Source organism: Centruroides vittatus, unplaced genomic scaffold, assembly GCF_030686945.1.
Source record: "Centruroides vittatus isolate TY-2023 unplaced genomic scaffold, ASM3068694v2 contig_355, whole genome shotgun sequence".
In the NCBI taxonomy this organism is placed as follows: domain Eukaryota; kingdom Metazoa; phylum Arthropoda; class Arachnida; order Scorpiones; family Buthidae; genus Centruroides; species Centruroides vittatus.
In genome coordinates, this window is record NW_027122178.1 from 621,494 (window position 1) to 640,657 (window position 19,164).

Below are 19,164 nucleotides of genomic sequence, written 5' to 3' on the forward strand. Positions count from 1 at the left end.
TATGCATAAAAAGTCTTTTTACGTGTAGGCCTTTGATTCTGTATAAAATCTTCCAGAAGTCTCTGTAAAGACCTTCAATTACAGAAGGGCCTTTTGTTTGTATAAAAGGTTTCTAAAATAACCTGTACGAAATGATTTTAACACATGAAAAAGGCCTCTGTATGTGCTAAAGATCTTTGCATATGCAGAAAACCTAAAGACGTAGGCCTTCCACACGTAAATTAAACATATTTTTAGCGTATATCAAGTCTTTCTGTATTATTTTAAATAATAAATGAGGCTTTTATAAATAAAAATTTTTTAAAAAAAATTAAGAGTTTCTTACGATTTATTTAAGCTAATTTACGATTTATTTCACGAACGAATATATAACTTTTTAATAGTATCTTACGACATTACCGTAAACGCTTATCAAGTAACTCAACAATATTTATAGGCTGCACCGGGAGACTTGTGGAATGAATAGATAAAATCACTTAAGCATTTTACTGCTAGAGATAGGTCCTTCTGCGTAAAATGCCAAAAAGAATATCTTGTTCTCAATTTAACAAGCAAAATATATACGTGTGCAAGAGAGAGGACTTGCAGGAGCTGTATACTGTGAGAACTGTATGTAAATATACTGTATATAAAGGTAAATAAATAAATAAAATTCAGTTGGTTCTTTGCATTTTATTTCACAATAAATAACATATCCAATCAGGTTTTTAAGATAACCATTTTTTTTTTTTTTTTTTTAATTTTTCTTCATATTTTACGCTCCCAACATCTGGATAACTGACAGTAATTGTTTATAAACTAAATAATATAAATGAATATAAATTATTAATGATTAAAATATGAGTAGTAACTCGGATTTTCGTGTATTGCTTTTGAATTTATTTATAGATATTTATATATATATATATATATATATATATATTTTTTTTTTTTTTTTAATTATATAAACACCAAAATTGTAATTTATAAAAGGCCGACTAGTCTGTAACAAAAAAGAAAACTATTTTTTTCCAATTTTTGTTTGCACATATTCAATTTTTATCCACAAAACACTTGTTTTTTTTAATTCCTACTTGTTCTAAGCTTATAAATTTCCTACTTCTGGTATAATTATTTGTGTTTTCACCTCTATATCCGTAGCTATGTAGCTTTAAATATATACTAAGGATATAGGACTACACTTTGATGACAAGTCCAAGGATGTGTTTTCTTTTCTTATACAAAAAAACACTTTTGTTTTTTATCTGTATTCGTAAGCAGAATGATGTCTCATAAGTTTAGATGTCAGTCACCAGAAGAGATTCACTGAACCGTAGACACAGGGATACATGGAACACACCAGAAAGGTAGACAAGACATGGGGGTGAAAGAGGGGATGTGTGTGTGTGTGTGTGACTTGTGTAGCTTTTGGTTTTTCTTTGTACACGATGCCTTATATAGGAACTGGCAATATGGGGAAAAGAGGAAACAGGGGTACCATCCATCCGCCCGTTGGTTTTAAGTAGGGGCATGCTGCAAGCATGTGAATGTTTTTATTCTTTATTCTCACGGAGGTGGTGTCGTTGTTTGGATTTCTAAGGGTGAATCTTCGCCGTGATTATCAGTTTTCCATTTTGTGTGTATCTTTGGTGAAGTAGCTGTCTGGTGATCGTCACTAGATCCGGAAGAATTTAAAGAATTCTGTGATGATTTCTGATCTGTCTGTCGACTGGTTTGTTCCTCTTCTTGTTTCTGTCTCTTATGTTTAGTCCGGCGATTTTGAAACCATACTTTAACCTAAATTTATATACAAAAAAGGTATTTAAGATAAGTATACCGCATTTTATTATAAATAAATCGAAGAAAAATATAGTTTTATAACTTATAAAGTGAGTAAAAATATTAATTTTGTCTATTTAGAATTAAGTTAATATATATATATTTTTTACTTTTAAAACAATTTATACGTATTTTAGGCCCTTTCTGAATGGTCAAAAAGCTGTAATTTTTATCAAGTTATATATGAAAAATGTTTTTGATCTCGGAAGTTAACGTCCAATTGTATATCTTTGATCTGTCCACTACAATGTCCACTCTTATGTCCAGTTCTAGAGTTAGTGTCCAGCTTCTTGTCTGACGTCACCCATGTGGACCGGAAGTTAACAAACCGGTAGTCCATTAGTCCAACGTCCGGACTGACGGTAACGTATGTGATACGGACCGTTAGCGATGTCATCGGTCCGGAACTTGGCCCTAATGCTGGTGTTCTCGAGTTGATCCCAAAATGGTAAACACTTCAAGAAACGATTTCGTTGATTGGCCTACAAACATTCTTATTATAGAGAAGATGAAACAATAGAAACGTGGACATACTTTTGTTTATTTAATCATGAGACTTCGAATAGCCTATCCGTGATCACGTACTGTAAATCTGATATCCAAGCCCTTGTTTCTTAATAATAAATTTCGTGTTTGGATAATTTATGAATTATTTAAACAATAGTTTCTGTCTTAGTTTAATTCTTGGTTATAGATTAAAATTTATAAAGCGAGCATCGCACAAAAAAATTAGTCTATAATCCTCCTTAATGTTTAATGTGCACTTTGTTAAATTCGATCCATATTCGTGAATACTTTAAACATAATGCTTATAAATATAGGTCTGTAGGTAGAATTTTAACGAATTTATATTAGTCTATAAGTGTAATAATTATAAAACCGATCGCATGTAAAATTGTCGTGTTCAAAGTCTATAGTTTTGAATGCAAGAGATCTATTTTTTAATGAGATTTATGCATGAAATTATTGAGAAATTGTCTTAAAAGATCTTTATAATTGTAAATTAAGGTAATTATAATATGTATAAATCAATTAATTGTTAAAAATCTTTAAATTTTCTAATAAAAATTGACGATTCAACTGGAGAATGAGGATGCACTTAATGTAAACAAGTAAAATAATTACGATTTATCCTTATAATTACTGGAAAAAATGCTTAGAAAAATTTCTGTAAGTGTACATTTGCATAATTATGATATTTATAAACAAATTAATTGCCAGAAGTTTCTATATTTTATCATTTTTATCATTAAATCGTTAATTCAGTTTGGGGATGCGGAGGATGCGGATGCATTGATAAAGGATAAATAAGACCGTTTTGGATGAGCAAAAGCATCTTCATTTCTGATTTAAAAAAAAAAAAATACGTTTCTAGAAGATAATAGGTAAAGTTTTCTTTAACCATTTCTAATTTTATACGAGTTAAAGTTTATCTAGAGTTGTTAAATCAACAACTGATAAGATTAGAATATACAATTCTCGATACCAATTAACTCTATTTTCGTTTGGGATATTTTCGTTTGATAAATAATTTCACTCTTAACTAACTACGTCATTAAAAAAGTGCCCATTCATCACTGATTATTAGACAAAAAATAAACAAAAATTCAAGTCGAAAATGCCATATATAGCGTATAATTTTATACTTTTAAAAAAATTGTTTACATGTTTAAAAAATTATAAGCAAAATCGTAAAATTTTTTCATATTTAATTAATTTAATTGTTTAAATATAATTATAATTTAAAATATTTAATTAATTCATTAAATTTTTAGGTTATTTCGACTCGAAAATATCACTATATAGTGTGTGATTTTATCAAAAATAATCGCTTAAATCTTCAAAAATTATAAATAAAATCGTAAAATACTTTAATATTTAGTTAATTTAATTGCTTAAATTTAATTACAATTTAAAATATTTGATTTATTTATTAAATTTTGGAAGTATTTTAAGCGGATTTAAGCTTTAATTAGAACACCCACAATGATGTTAATATGATAGAAAAGGGCAATTTTGGAAGAGAATTTTGGTAAATTTTTAAAAGAACTAACGACCAACAACAAATCACTCCTTGGTAATTTAAGGTTTTTATTGCTATCATGTAATTAACACTGAGTGAAAATTTTTCTTTTCCTTACCCTCTACGATAATAAATCTCTATATTCCAACTATGTCCCATTAGGTATAATAAATAACATAGCAGATAAACACTGTACTTGATGTTTATTTTGTTACCGATGACTTGTTAGCTTGGAACCACACGGACAGACAGACTAACTAAATGAATGGCCAGCCTACTATCTTGTAAAGCGTACCCTCAAATATCTACTATAACCAGAGACTTGAGCTTAGAAAAGAGCGAATAATTTAATTCTTTATCGCCTTTCTTAATTAAATTTCATTGCTTTAAGCACAATTTTGTTTAATTTATCATAAAATTTAAATATTTTATACAATTAACGGCATTTTTTAAAATTATTTACGCAGTTTTTATGGGTTGTTGTTTAAGTAAATTCATCCTCGATTTTATGCAGGTTTTGGTGTGGGTGTAATTTGTTTATTTATTTAATCGCGTTTAAGATTAATGATTTAGAATATGCTATAAGGTCCTGTTGAACCGATTTTGGTATTGTTTACTGTTGAGTGTGACGTTGTCCCTTCTCGTTTCTAACAGTATTGGATCTACCCATCTCTCGAGGACAATTTACTTGCCTGTGATATCTAACTGGCCGTTGACAACTATGCAGTTGTTAGACCAACAGAACAGGAACCAATGCGCTCCTTTCCTCCTCCACTTTTCCTTCACAGTTTACTATAATATCATTCATGATCGTGATTCACTAAATTTCCTATGTTTATTGTCTGGATGTGTTTGATTCATATAGGAAACGCTTGAATATATCTTCAAATTTTGATGTTTTGTAGGCAATTTGGGTGGATTTATTTTTTAAAATACTGAAAATTACACAATAAATTGTTTGGGAACCTTAAATTAAGCAAAAATTACTAAATATTTAACATTATATCGCTATTATTATTATAATGTTTCCCGTACGAAAGTTAAGGATGAAGCATTAGAATATGCTTACTTCAGTGAGAAAAATGTAAATTTTTTCGCTTAGGATTAAAAAATTACACTTCTAAACCTCTAAATTAAAAAAACAAATTAAATTTTAATTGACTTTCATCTATTTATGAGCATTTAAATTAACTTTGAAATGTAGAAAAACTGTATGAGTAAGCTCCGAATAGCGTAGTGTACTTTATAGAAGGAAATATAAGCGATTTTTATCATTAATTTTGAAGTTAATTTGCATATTTACTCATAAATAACCTTTAATTATAATATTTAATTCATAAAGGCTTTAAAAAGTTGATAAAATCTTACACAGACGAAAGCATTAGATAACGTAAATTTAGGATTCTCCGTAGAAGAAATTTCATAAAAGGGGGAAACAAACGAATTTAAAGCAAAGAATGACGGGAAGGGTCCTCTACATCCGGGTAACCTTATCTTTACAGTCTTCGGTCCGGTAACTGACTAGTTTATCGTCTTTCCAAATTTTACAGTGACTATGGGTACGTGGTCGAGTACTTAGACGCAGTAAATCAGTTCGTCCCTCCCCCTGCGGGTCTAGCAATTTCAAAAACTAAGGAAACGTGAAGTGAATGAAACACCAACGAGTAGAAGATACGATAATTCTTTAATTGGCAGTTCGACGTCATCTGGAATCACTTCATTATAGTTAATCAGAAGTATGCGACCCACCCACTAACTGTTGACTTCCCTTATTCTTGGTTCTTAACACATACCATCCTAATTGATCGGTGCTTACCGACCCGAGGGGGTATCATACCTCACTCCCTTTTTCGTCTTTACTAAAACCGGACACAACGAAGGTCCCTGCTTGAGATTCGCATCACACTTTTAATGCCAACGACAGTTTAAGAGACGAACCGGAACGTCATTAATGAGCTGCTTTCTCTTGTGGCTAAAGCTGCGTGGGAACATTTACCATGGGTCTTTTACCTTGCAAAGGTGGGCACACCAGGTCATATAGTCATCCCCTTTGCTTATTCTAATTTATATTGTATCGTTTGCCCGCCGATCCTATTGGCAATTTTAATGAAATTGATCGAAATTATAAGTTTTTAATGTCTTTTTTTGTCATTTTTAAAGTGTTTTCTAAAAATACAATCGAATCTGATAAGATTTTAACGCTGTTTTAAGTGAGAATTATACAAAATTAATCGAAACTTAGTGGGTTTATAGTCTAATTTACTGTATCTTAAGCTAGAATTTTAATCAAAATGGTTGGAAGCTACCAAGTTTTAGCGCCATTTTAGTATATTTTTACACTTTTTTAAAAATATATAACTAAATTCGATTAGATTTTAACATTAAATAAGCACGAATTAAGTAAATTTGACGTTATTTTAATTATAATTGCGTAAGCTAAATTATTAATTGAAATTAATTAGGACCTATAAATATATTTTTTTATTATTATAAACAATTAATTAGACTATTTTATACATTGATTTAATTAATATTTTGAGATTTTTGTACTCTATTATACAGCCTAAGCATACAATTGATGTAATCACAACGGGGTGTATTAACCTCTATAGAGTTTAGTACAACTAAAACAGAGTTGATTGAACACGAACAAGTTAGTCAATTGTGCTATTTTGATTAAAATATAAAGCTTTGTTTAACCAAATTATGTTAATAGATTGTTTATGAGATTGCCCTTTTTTAAGGGCTCAAATGGGCGATTAACAATGGGTACATTTAACAATTAATAATTAAAGTCTATACCTTACAGATACACCCAATTACACAAATATAAACAGATATATATCTATGAAAAAGAGGTTCAAATTTCGTCCAATCACGTTAACTAATACATAAAACAATAATTGATACGGTTGGATAAAGAACTGGCAAATTAAAAAAGTTTTTATATAAAAATAAAGATAAACTTTCTACGGATCGATAGTTTTGATAGTAAAGAATGGAAATAAGTAAATAAAAAATAATAATAATAAAAGAATTTTTTAAGAACAGGAAATAATTTTTTTAATATAAAACGTCTCAACCCACTTTATTTTTAATTGTTTAGTTTATAATTAAAGAATAAATAAATAAAATTAAGTGTTAATAATGATGATTAACGAAAGTTATTTTCGGTTTAAAATATCATTTCGAGTTGTTTAATTGTATACAAAAATAAGTAAATAAGTGTTTAAAGATGCATAACAGTGTAAAATTATACAAACTTGTATGCATTTTAATGAATAAAAGTACACAAGTAGTTTAAAATTGTATGTATTTTAAGCGTATAAAAGTGCATAAAGTATATTAAAATGTATAGAATTAAGTCAAAGACTTTAAATTATGTAAAATTGCTCATAAATTTAGTAATTATAATAAAGAATTAAATAAAATTAAGATAAAATTTCCATAACAAATTCAATTCTTTCAACATTCATTGAGCTTTGTAAGAGCAATAAACGAGCTTCAGAGGAACAATTAAACTTTAATTTTAAGCACATTTTATTAAAAAGTAATTTATATTTTTAATTCTTTAAAAATCTTCTACATAAATATAATTTATTTTATAGATTTTAAGCATTTGATTGAGTGAAAAGAGAGAGAGAGAGAGAGAGAGAGAAAAAGAGAGAGAGAGAGAGAGAGAGAGAATTTCTTTATCACTCAATAAGAATAGAGTAATTTAGCATCAATTTTAAACAAATTTTATATAAAATATTATATAATTTTATTTTAAAATAGCTTAAAAATTAATTTCATTAAACGTTTTTACAAAAATATAATTTATTTAATCGATTTTAAGCATTTATTCAGGAGAAAAAAAGATGTGTAATCTACTAATAATTAACGAACTTTTTGATAGATTACCTTCTATTAACTCTATAATACATTAAAAATTAATGAGAATTATTGAAACATAGTAATTAGGAAATATTAGTTTGAGTAAAACTTTTATCTTCAAAGAAAAAATAATATAGAAATCATTAATAACTTTAACAGATTATATTTATACATGAAGAAATTAGCGCTAACTATATTAGTTATCGTTAATTTATGACGTGTAAAGAATAATTTATTAAATTTATTAATGATTTCTATTTTAAATTTCTATATTATGATAATAATCTAAACACTTTTAAGTGTAGAAAATTGAGGTTAATGATGAGAAGAATCTAATTATTCTTTCAAAAAAAAAGCCGAGAAGATGAAGTTAGATAAGGCGCATAAATATCGTGTGAAGTGAGGTAAAGATGCCTTTAAAAGTAATTAGATTTTAATTTTATAATAAATTTAAATTTTTTAATTAATTTTATGGGTATAAATTAAGATTTTAAAGCATAAATCATGCAATTTTGTGTATGGTGGAAGGTAGAATACGACCCGAACATATGCCTCAATTTTCTACTTTTTTCGTGTTGATGTTGATACTATATAGATATATATAAAATTCAAAATGGAATAAAAAGTAAACTTAAAGAAAAGAATCGATATACGAAAGTAAGCAACTCTTAGGTAAAGAAAATCTATAGATAGACACATAAAAATGTATAGAAAAGAGTGAATTATATAGATAAAAATAGATTTTAAAAAATGGTTACATTTTTCAGAAAAATGTATAAAAGAGTAGGAAATATTTGGGTAAAAATGCCTTAAAAATTGGCTAAATTTTTTAGAAAAATGGGGAAATTATTCAGATAATGAAAAACGGTTAATTTTTTAATGTATATAAAAAAGTAATGAATTATATAAGTAAATTTTTAAAAACTTTTAACGATAAGAATATCAAAAATGCTTAAATTTAAAAAGAAATATAAAAAAATTTTAAATAGAATTTCATATAAAAAATTATATGAATAAAAATAAAAAATTATGGATTAAATATTTTTAATGTAGAGAGAAATAGAGAATTATGAAGATTAATACATCAAACCATTACTTAAATGTAAACAAAAAAAATGGAGAGAAATAATGTTATAAACAAACATTTTTTAAATGATTTCTTCTATAAAATTTATTATTTCTCTATAGAATTTTTTACAATTTTAACTGATTTTTTTTTATTTATTTTTGATGGAAAAAATAATCTATAAAAAAATATAAATTATATAGATAAAGATGTGAAAAATTATTTTAAAAAATATTCTATAAATAATAAATAAAAGAATAAAATTTTTATTTTATTTTATTCTATTATTTAATTTACGAAAAATAAACAAGAATCAGATAAGAATTAATTGAATAAATTATTTATGAAAAATGAAAACTTTTAATAAGTTTAAATATATTTATTAAATGTCAAATTAATTAGAAAATAATTAAATTTTTTAATTAAAAAATTTCGTAATTAATATTTTATAAAATATTTCAATATATTTATATTAATTTATTTGATAGAAATTAAAAAGAAATATATTCAAAATTTAGCCTAATTTTCATCAATTTTGAATATTATTTTTTAATTTTTTTTAATTTTAATCTTCATTCAAGTTAATTATCATCAATTCTAGTTTAAAGTTACGTAATTTTAATTAAATTTGATTGTTTTTTAACATGATAATTGTGAAATGTGGAGTAGTTAATGTGAGTTGTAGAATAAAGAAGAGAAAATGTCGAAAAAAATTAAAAATTATAAAATAAGGACCATACAAAATGTGAATGAATTGAATTATAAAAGAAGTAGAAAGTACTCGTAAAGAAGTAGAAAGTATTCATTAATTCTAAAATAAGGAGAAAAAATTATATACTAAGGAATAGAAAACCTATAAGGATCCAAAAATTCTAAAATAAGGAAGAGAAATCATACAGGAGGGTAAAAATCCTAAAATAAGGATTTCAGAACCGTACAAGATTGTAAGAGTCCTAAAATAAAGAATGAAAAAACTACAAGGATGAAAGAATTATAAAATAAAGGAAGAGAAAATTATACAGGAATCTTAAAATAAGGATTCGAGATGCAAGAATCCTAGAGATCGTACAAGAATGCAAGAATCTTAAAATAAGGAATAGAAAATCTAAGGATTCAAGATCTAAAAATTTTAAAATAACGAAAAGAAAATTATACAAGAGTGTAAGAATCCTAAAACAAAGAATAGAGAACAACACAAGAGTACAACCATTCTAAAACAAGTAGTAATAAACTTATAAAGATGCAAGTATTCTGAAACGAGGAATACAAAAGTATATAAGGATGCAAAATTCTAAAATTGGACTAGAAGATTCTACTGAAGTAGAAGAATTTTAAAGCAAGAATTTAAAAAAAATTCAATATTAAGATATTAAACATGTAAAAATACAAAAAAACGTGAGAAAATCAATAACTATCGTCGATCATATCAACGTGATCTGGAGGAAATTTGATATAAAGATAATTAAAATGACAAAAGATAGCTTAGATCATTATCAATATAATCTCTTAGATCAAGTAGATTAAAAAAATCGATGTTTTCGGTAAATTTACTGACAGGTGAAGACAAGATTTAAATTATCGCCAATTTGAGGTTACAATTAAACAACACGAAAAAAAGGGCCTAAAGTAAGGAAGTGTATAAGGTAAAGCTACTTCCTTCAATGTAACTATTAATTAACGTTCAGATTAACAAGATATTATTGATTCATATCGCGTACTAACCCCCAGTTTGTTTAAGTAATTAATTTAGGGAAGTAAAAAATAAATAAATCTATAATATTTTTAGGATTTTTATATAAATTTAATATATTTTTTAAATGCTTAAATTGATTTAACTTAGTTCATTTTATAGGAGGAGTAGTTCACATTTTTGTTACCTGAAGTGGAATCATTGACATTCTATCACTTTTATGATATGAATCAAGGATTTATATTCTCATAAATTAATTCTGTATCTGTTAATGTAGTTATAGAACATAAATTAGTTTCTATATAGAGGTATGCATAATCAAATTATTGATTTTTTTAAAGCGGTTTTGGAGTTGATAAAGTTGCTTAAGTTGGAAGAAAATGGGGCAATTTTTTAGATAAAAATTGAATTTTTTAATGAGCAGATGTTGGAAAAGCGTCTATAATTAAACTCCTTGATATCTTAGAAATGATATTAAAAGAGTTTAAGCTAGTTGTATAATGATACAGGTGCAAATTTATATGGAAAAATTAGTGTTACACCTGCATTCTTTCACCTGTTCCTTAATTGATTATTTATATATATTTTTTTTAAATTAAATACTTAAATGTAAATTAAATATTTAATTTAATCATTCGCAAAATTTTCGTATTAAGTAGTACTCTCATCACGTTCAAATTTATATCACAGAATGACTCAAACTTAATATATAAAATTTAAATTAATAATAATTATAATAAATTTGTTTATTTTAATCTTTAGATTATGAAATTTTATTAAAATAAATCATTAAAATATTATTTTATTAATAAAAACATTTAAAAATTGGACATATTGAAGCACGATTTAGAAATCGAATTTTGCATTTACGCTTTATTTTGTTTTAAATAAATATATTAAATTTTAATATTTAGAAGAAATTATATAAAAAATAATAAAATTTACAGCTTATATTTTAATAAAGTTGATATTTCATTATATAGGCTATAATTCTATTGTATAATATATCTAAATATGAAAAGCATAAACAATGAATTACTTTATAGTGATACATTATTAATAACAAATTATAGTGTTTAATATTTATTTAATACATATATATATATATACATATAATTTATATTTTAAAAGAAATTATTGAGAAAAATCGAATGAATCATCAAAATTTCCGAAACTTTACTACCGGATTGTGTAAATTCATTGCCTTATGGTATGCAAAAATATAGAAAATAATGGTTTTTAAAGTGTTTTAGCTCTTAAATATAAATTTTTATATATTTTTATAAAAATTTTTAAAGGAATTTAAAGTTATTTATCGTATATCAAGTATAGAAGATGGATACAAACAAAACATTCCAAACTCCAAATATTTCGTTAGTTAATTACAGCATATAAGACCTAGATGAAAGAAAGATTGACAGGGATAAGATAAGAAATCTGGGACCACCATAGACTATTGACATGCGTGAAATTTTGGGTGTTAGAAGCGACACGTTGTGGTTAAAGAAGTAACACCTCTAGATTTTTTGTTATCTTTTGATCAAAGATTTAAGCTGTTTTTTTCTGGATAGCTGTCTTGAAAAAACGAACTTTGATCCCGGATTAGTGCCTTTTTTCATATATAAAAATTGTATATAAACTAGAAGTATAGAACTTAAAAATATATATGTAATTAAATTGAATTTCTCAACCCTATTCTAAGCTTAAGTTTCGTTTACTTTCTTCTCTGTTTTTACGGTTCTTTTATAATTTCGTGTGATTTTTTATAAGTATAATTAATTTTTTTTTACTTTTATTTTATAAAAATTTTACTAGAAATTATAAAACACATTTTTTTTTTAATTATTATTATTTTTTTATTTTGTAAGTTTGTCGATTGTGTACTCAAGCGTGATCCTTTTTCATCCTCTTTTTCTTCAGTTGTGCTTAAACGAATTAATCTACTTTACCCAGGATTAAATGGAATTTGATCATCTGTATTATGTAATTTTACAATAAAACTATAAAATAGAGATTATTTATTTATCTGTAGCCTGTACAGGCTAAGATTATAAGTATAGAACTGCCAATTTGGAGAGCTCACTAGAATTTATCATTTTTTCTAATCTAAAATATAAAATTTAAACTAAAAATAACTAATATGAAGATTATAAATATATAAAAATTAATAATTTATGCTTAATTTTACATCAACTACACAGGCCTACGTAGAGCCTGATTTATACTGTACTGTACGTAAGCTAGCTTATGGGACTCGCATTTTTACATGCATCATTATTTGCTGAAAAGGAAGGGCCTGTAATATGGCCACAGCAATTCTAAATCCAGTAGAAAATATGATAAAGTAATATAGAAAATATTCGAAATTATAAGAAAAAATTCCATTTTATATAAAATTAATTTTAATCACCAAAATTTAAGCAAAAAAAAAAAAAAAATAGGGGGCCAACTCACTTGCGTTTCGGTTAAACTTAGACTTTGAGCCAATTGTTTCCTTTCAGCTCCAACCACGTAATGGTTCTTCTCGAATGCATGTTCTAATTTCAATAATTGAGAGGGTGAAAATGCTGTCCTGATCCTTTTTGGCTTTCTGAACGGATGTAGAAGAAAACCTGATCCATCCGGACCTAAACACATTAAAATTAAATTTAAAAAAAACAACAACAACACATTAACCTTATAACTAGTTACAAGCGGAGGAGAATGTGTATAAGGGTTTTTTTTCTCTCGTGTTAAAGTTAATAAAAATATTATTATTATTATTATTTTTTAATGGTGAATACTCGGAAAGTGTTGTGTGTTTTCTTAGCACTTGAAGGGAGAGTTACCCTGAAGGAAATATTTCATTGATTTGACAGCCTTTGCTGACATTTATTAATAAAGAGCAAAGTGACATAAAAGCAAAACTGTGTTATCCATTTTGAAGAGTAAACCAAACTTTGGTTTTGTCACCCCGTTTATATTTGAATTTAGCTTCATCATCCCTCGACAAAATCATAATTTCCTTTATCAATTAAGAAATATTTACATATTTTAAAATTAACTAATGGATTTTAAATTGTCGTCTTTTATTAATTTATTTATAAGAAAATTAAATTTTATAATTGCATTTATTTCTCCTTATTTCTATATAAAACTAGCTTGTGATACAGAGTAAAATGTCATGAATAATTAAGGATGTTTTTACATTCTTAAAAGTCCTTTAAAAAAAATCGTAATCTTTATCTTTAAAGTAGAAAATCTTTAAAATAATAATAAGCATTTTGAAGGATCTTAAGGAACCAATCCTTAAAATCATAATAAAACCCTTTAAGGAATTTAAGTATTACTAAAGAAAAATTAAGAATTTACTGCTTAATATTTCATTAAAATTTATTTTAAAATTAACAAACGTGGAGTTAATTACTTTACGTGAACTTTCTAAATTTTTTTTTTTTTTTTTGGCCTTAAAATCCCATATTTTGTCGTAAAATTAGGAAAATTTTTCATAAAGTTGTTGACTATTTTCTAAACTATAATTTTAAAGAATATCGATGTTAAAATTTTGTATTCCGATGCGAAATTGTGAGAATTTAGGTGTAAAACGGTGTTAAATATAGAACTAATTACTTAAAGAATACTCTCTCAATCAATTTTTTACCATGAAAATGTGTATTTTATATCAATAGTAAACTGTTTTAAAAAATGTAAGTAATAATAGTAAAATGGAAGTGTTTAACAAAGAATTTTAATGCTAAAAATTTCTTATCCTCTTACAAAATCGTGGGAATTTAGGTGTAAAATCATAATGCACAATAGTAGAGATAAATAAATAAAAAATAATATAAATCCTAGTCATAATTTTCTTATTTAAACACACAAAAGGAAAAATAAAATAAAAGCTTCGTTTTGTCAAAAAACGTGACAAAATTTTACTTAAATTCAAAGGATTTTTTTTAAAAATAATAAAACTTCTTCATTATTGTGTATTTATCTTTTATAAAAATAAAAAAATTAACTAAACAACACCAAAAAAAGAGAAAAATTTACTTTAAAGTCGGTAAATTTAATTGGTGCAGGCATTAAATTAAAGTTCATCTCGTCATTGGTTCTATAAACGAAAGAACAATAGGAGGAAAAATTTACTTGATAAAATAGATAACAACACTAAGTGCTCGGATTTCTTCACGTATTTTTACTCACACACATACAACAAACGCATTTCCAAAATGGCTATTGTGTGCTCTAGTCATTTATGTTTAGCTTATGTAGCGACTTTACAAACATTTACGAATTTTTCTGCCCTTTTTTTGCGCTTAGTATCAATAGAAGTACTATTTTTAGATAGAAGGAAAAGCTTGTTTAATTTTTTAAAAAATTCAAAAAAGATTACAAAGAAATTTCTTAGATTTTTTAAAAGAAATTCTGTTAAAAATCAAAGAAAAAAATTTTTTTATTAGATTCTTGATAAGTTTTTTTTGTTAAATTAATAAAGAAATTTATTAGATTTTCAGCCGAATTTTTATTAATTTAAGCGCAAATTTCGTTAAAATTTCTAAAAAGTCAACTAAAAAATTAATTAGATTTTAAACAAAATTTACATTTTGTTTTAGACGAATTTTGCTAAAAATCTTTTAAATTTCTCTTTAATTTTATAAAAAAAATTAAATACACTTCTGTTATATCTAAAAAAATATTTTTCATTAATAAATTAACTTAACTACAAAAGACCTACAAATATTTGCTTCTTCTATACAAAAATAACACCACAAGAACGATTTTTTAAAGTAAAACAACCAAAAATTGCCAAAAATGGTGTTTTCAGAAGCAAGAAAAGTATCTTATCTTCTAAAAATTGGTCGTGTTTTAACAATAGTATACCATATTGCCCTTTAGTCATGTTATTAAATAAGTTAACTCTAGTTATATGGACTAAATCATCTTTCACTTCCAAAAGCTCATCATTTTTAAGCATCATCAAACAAGATAGTGTAATATATGGAAACGTCAAATTTTAAATTACATAGTCTTACCATTCTTAATATACTTTATATAATAATTTTCGTAAAGGACAATACATATTTTGGAATTATTGCCAACGCCTCTCATCAGTACAAGAACCACGCACATCACATGTTGACAGCTTTAGCTATATTTTGATCAATTGTATCACTAAGCTACTTTATGTATAAATATAGAGATTATATATTCATGTATATAGAAAGCTTAACAGTTTATTTACATAAAACACTATGACTTAATAAAGTCTGGCTTTATATCTTATGTGTATATACGCTTCAAAAGTTATACCTCTTTATATTTTGACCCTGTTTTTAGTAAAGAAAATATTGCCAAGGGCTCTGTTTTATATTCATGGTCTCATCTGATGAACTGCCATTAAACTGATTGTAAGGCCGTTGATTAGCAGTGTGTGCTCAGAAAATGGTATGTTCACTCACCACACGTGACATTCTTTCGTAAGGATCCGGATTTTTTTTTATTTTTTATTATTTTGTAACGTCAGTTACGTTACATATAATAAAATAAATATTTTCTACAGGTATTTTATTTAGTTCGGTCGTATAATTTACTATGGGTACTTGTAAGGTATTTTAATGTAATTTTAGTGGAGATTAAACGCATTTGTGTAAAGATGTTACGTTTTAACACGATCGATATAAACGTATTCTATGCGTTACGACGTTGATTTTAATCAGTTAAATGACAAAATGTGACTTTAAATAAACCGTGACCAAGCGGATTTGTGCAAATAAATGAATATTTATTATAATTTCACTCTAATAATATATATTAGTCAGTTTTATTAGATTTTTTATGAGTTTTTGTAATGTTTAGAAAGTTAATGTTACAAGGGAACAGTATGCAGTTTTGTGTTGCAATTAGTTCGCTTTTTAACGAGAAATATAGTAATTGTAACGCCTAGAAACAGTAAAACAATTATATATATACAAGCAAACTGCTTCTATTTATTCTTATAACATCAAAAAACGCCTATACATATAATATACATTATTTTAAAAGCAATAAAGCATATGTATAAGCATTATGCATTGTTGTAATGCTTAAAAGCATATCTAGATAAGCTATATAAATGTATACATTACAACAAGCAGAATACATTCCTATTACAGAAAGTTCTTAGGTGTTTATTGTTATGTTTCTTGTCAGAAGCATAACAATACAAGCAGAATATGTTCTTGAATCTTCATAAAACACATACGCAAGCAGTATATTTTGTTGTAACGTTAAGAGACATACATACAAGCAATATAACGCCAACACGTATATATGTAAGTAATATAATTCCAGGAGGCATATACAGAAGCAGTATATAGCTTATTCTTGTAACGTCATAAAGCACCTGTACAAACGGTGCGTATTCTTTTAACGCCAAGTAGCCTATATAAGATTGTAATGCTAGGAAGTATGTACTGTACACATTAATTCTTCGTAGCGTTCTGTTGTGACTCGATGCAAATTTATAGAATTAAAATCATTTATTTTAAATGCAATTTAAGCGCGAATCTAGAATATAAATTAATTACTAAACTAATGATTAAATATTTCCTGTTATTATGTAATGAATGCTATAAAATAAATAGGTTATTATAATATTAAGCGTAGAAAAAACTTAACCTATTTATCAATTTTGATTTATAAGATGACGATTGTGTAAGTCGACATGTTACAGTATAAATCTTAAGTTTATAATTTATACAAATATTAATTCTTAAATTTTGTAATTTAAAATTCCAATCTTCCTTATTTAAAAAGTTTTTTTTATAAATAATATTTTAAATTTTGAGTTTAAAAACTACTTTAAACTTGATGTTTTTGCGATTTATAAACGATTAAGTAGCTCATCAGGATGAAAATTTTATTAAAAATTTGATAGATAAAGTATTTGAATGTTAAAAATTAATTGTTTTTCCAATTTTTAAGGTAATTTACTTTATTTTTAAGCATTTGAAATGTAATGATCCTTTTTTATGCATTTGCCTTAATTTAAGCCTTCGTTTATATAGGGATCAAGTTAGGTCTTATTGTGATCCTAATTTATAATATAAAAGAGGCCTCTTTTCTCCATTTAAACGAATGTAGCCTTAAATTATATTCATATAATGTGAGGCTCTACGCTATACCTCGTTTAACTATGTTATTATTTACTGTTAATGTCTAAATTTCCTAATTATATTGAAAGAAAGACGTAGTAAGTTAAAAAAAATTTACTAAAAATTTACTTACAAAATTGAATTAACTATTAATAATTATAATTTTTCCTCTGAATCATCAGATAACGTCAATAAATCATAAGATTAAACACGAAACTAATTAAGGATCATTTATCAAATATTATTAATCCTTCGATCTTAAATATAAATATCATAAATTCAGAAAATCTCTAAGATATTTATTATTTATAATCTATATAAATTTAGTATTAAGAAATAAAAAAGAATTATCTTGATAAATTAATACATGCTTGAGAAGTACAAAATCTAATTTTACCTCATAAAAAAGGAACGAATTTAATAATTTATAATTAAAATTTATTAATAAAAATTAATATTTTGGTACTTGCATAGGTTATATATTTTATATGTAATAGGAAAATTATTATTTTAGGAATTAATATAATATAAAGGAAGATTTATTAAAATTCTGAAAAGAGAGCTTGCGATACAAGGAAGTAAATTAACTGGAAATGCCTATTTCTGATATTAAAAAGATGTCAGACGTTTAAATCAATTAGAATAATTCATGAATTATAAGCTAAAACATTCGACAGCTAATCAGCTTAAGAGCTGATTAACAGATAAGGTGCGTTGATCAACTGTTACAACCCACTTTTTTTCTTTTAATTTAGTAAAATAATACACTTATAAAGCTAATCTTTCCTTATTATGAATGAATTAAACTTATGCCAATTAATAAGCTTAAAAATTTAGCTTAAATAAGTTAAAATTTAGCTTTAAAACTTGGTTTTCTAAGTGGGATTATCGTTAAAAAATATAATATTTTGCTTTATTTATATTGTTAAAGCCTTGTTTTTTTAATTTAGTAAAATAACATGCTTATAAATGCTAATATTTCCTTATTATAAATTAATTAAACTTATATCAATTAATATTCAAAACTAGTTTAAATTTGTTAAAATTAAGCTTAAAAATTGTTTTATAAGCAGAAAAATGAGGGATTATCATTTAAAAATACCTTAATATTTTGCTTATTTTTTGATTAACTATCAATTTTTTAGAAAATCGTTTTTAATTTTAATTATTCTTTATTTAAATAACAATTTAGTGTTACTTTTGGAATATTTTTATAAGTTTCTTGAGAGCGATTTTTTTAACTTAACAGTTGAGGTGCTTTGATCAATTATTAAACCCTATATTTTTTTTTAATTTAGTAAAATAATACATTCATAAAACTAATTTTCTTTTTCTAGGTGAATTAAATTCATATTAAAAAATTTAGTTTAAATCTATAAATAATTAAGACTTAAAAGGTACTGTTTTATAAGTCGAAAAAACAGGATTATAATGAAAAATACCTTGATTTAAGTTTAATATTTTTATTTTAGTTTTATAAATTATAATTATAAATAATTTATTGTTACTTTTAGCCTCTTATAAAGTTAATCCTCTTTATTATAAACGGATTAAATCTAAATAAATTAATAAAAATGAA

At 25.2% G+C, this 19,164-nt stretch overlaps 1 protein-coding gene across 1 annotated transcript in view; it reads right to left on the minus strand.

Annotated features, from left to right (window-relative positions):
• Nucleotides 1-652: 652 nt before the first annotated feature.
• LOC136974705 (homeobox protein EMX2-like) overlaps nucleotides 653-19,164 on the minus strand; it is a 32,185-nt gene continuing 13,673 nt past the window's right edge. The window contains exons 2-3 of the mRNA XM_067269644.1: nucleotides 12,928-13,100; nucleotides 653-1,776 (exon numbers count right to left, since the gene is read on the minus strand). Of these exons, the coding sequence (XP_067125745.1) occupies nucleotides 1,546-1,776; nucleotides 12,928-13,100 (404 nt within the window). The 3' untranslated portion in view covers nucleotides 653-1,545. The remainder of the gene's footprint in view (nucleotides 1,777-12,927; nucleotides 13,101-19,164) is intronic.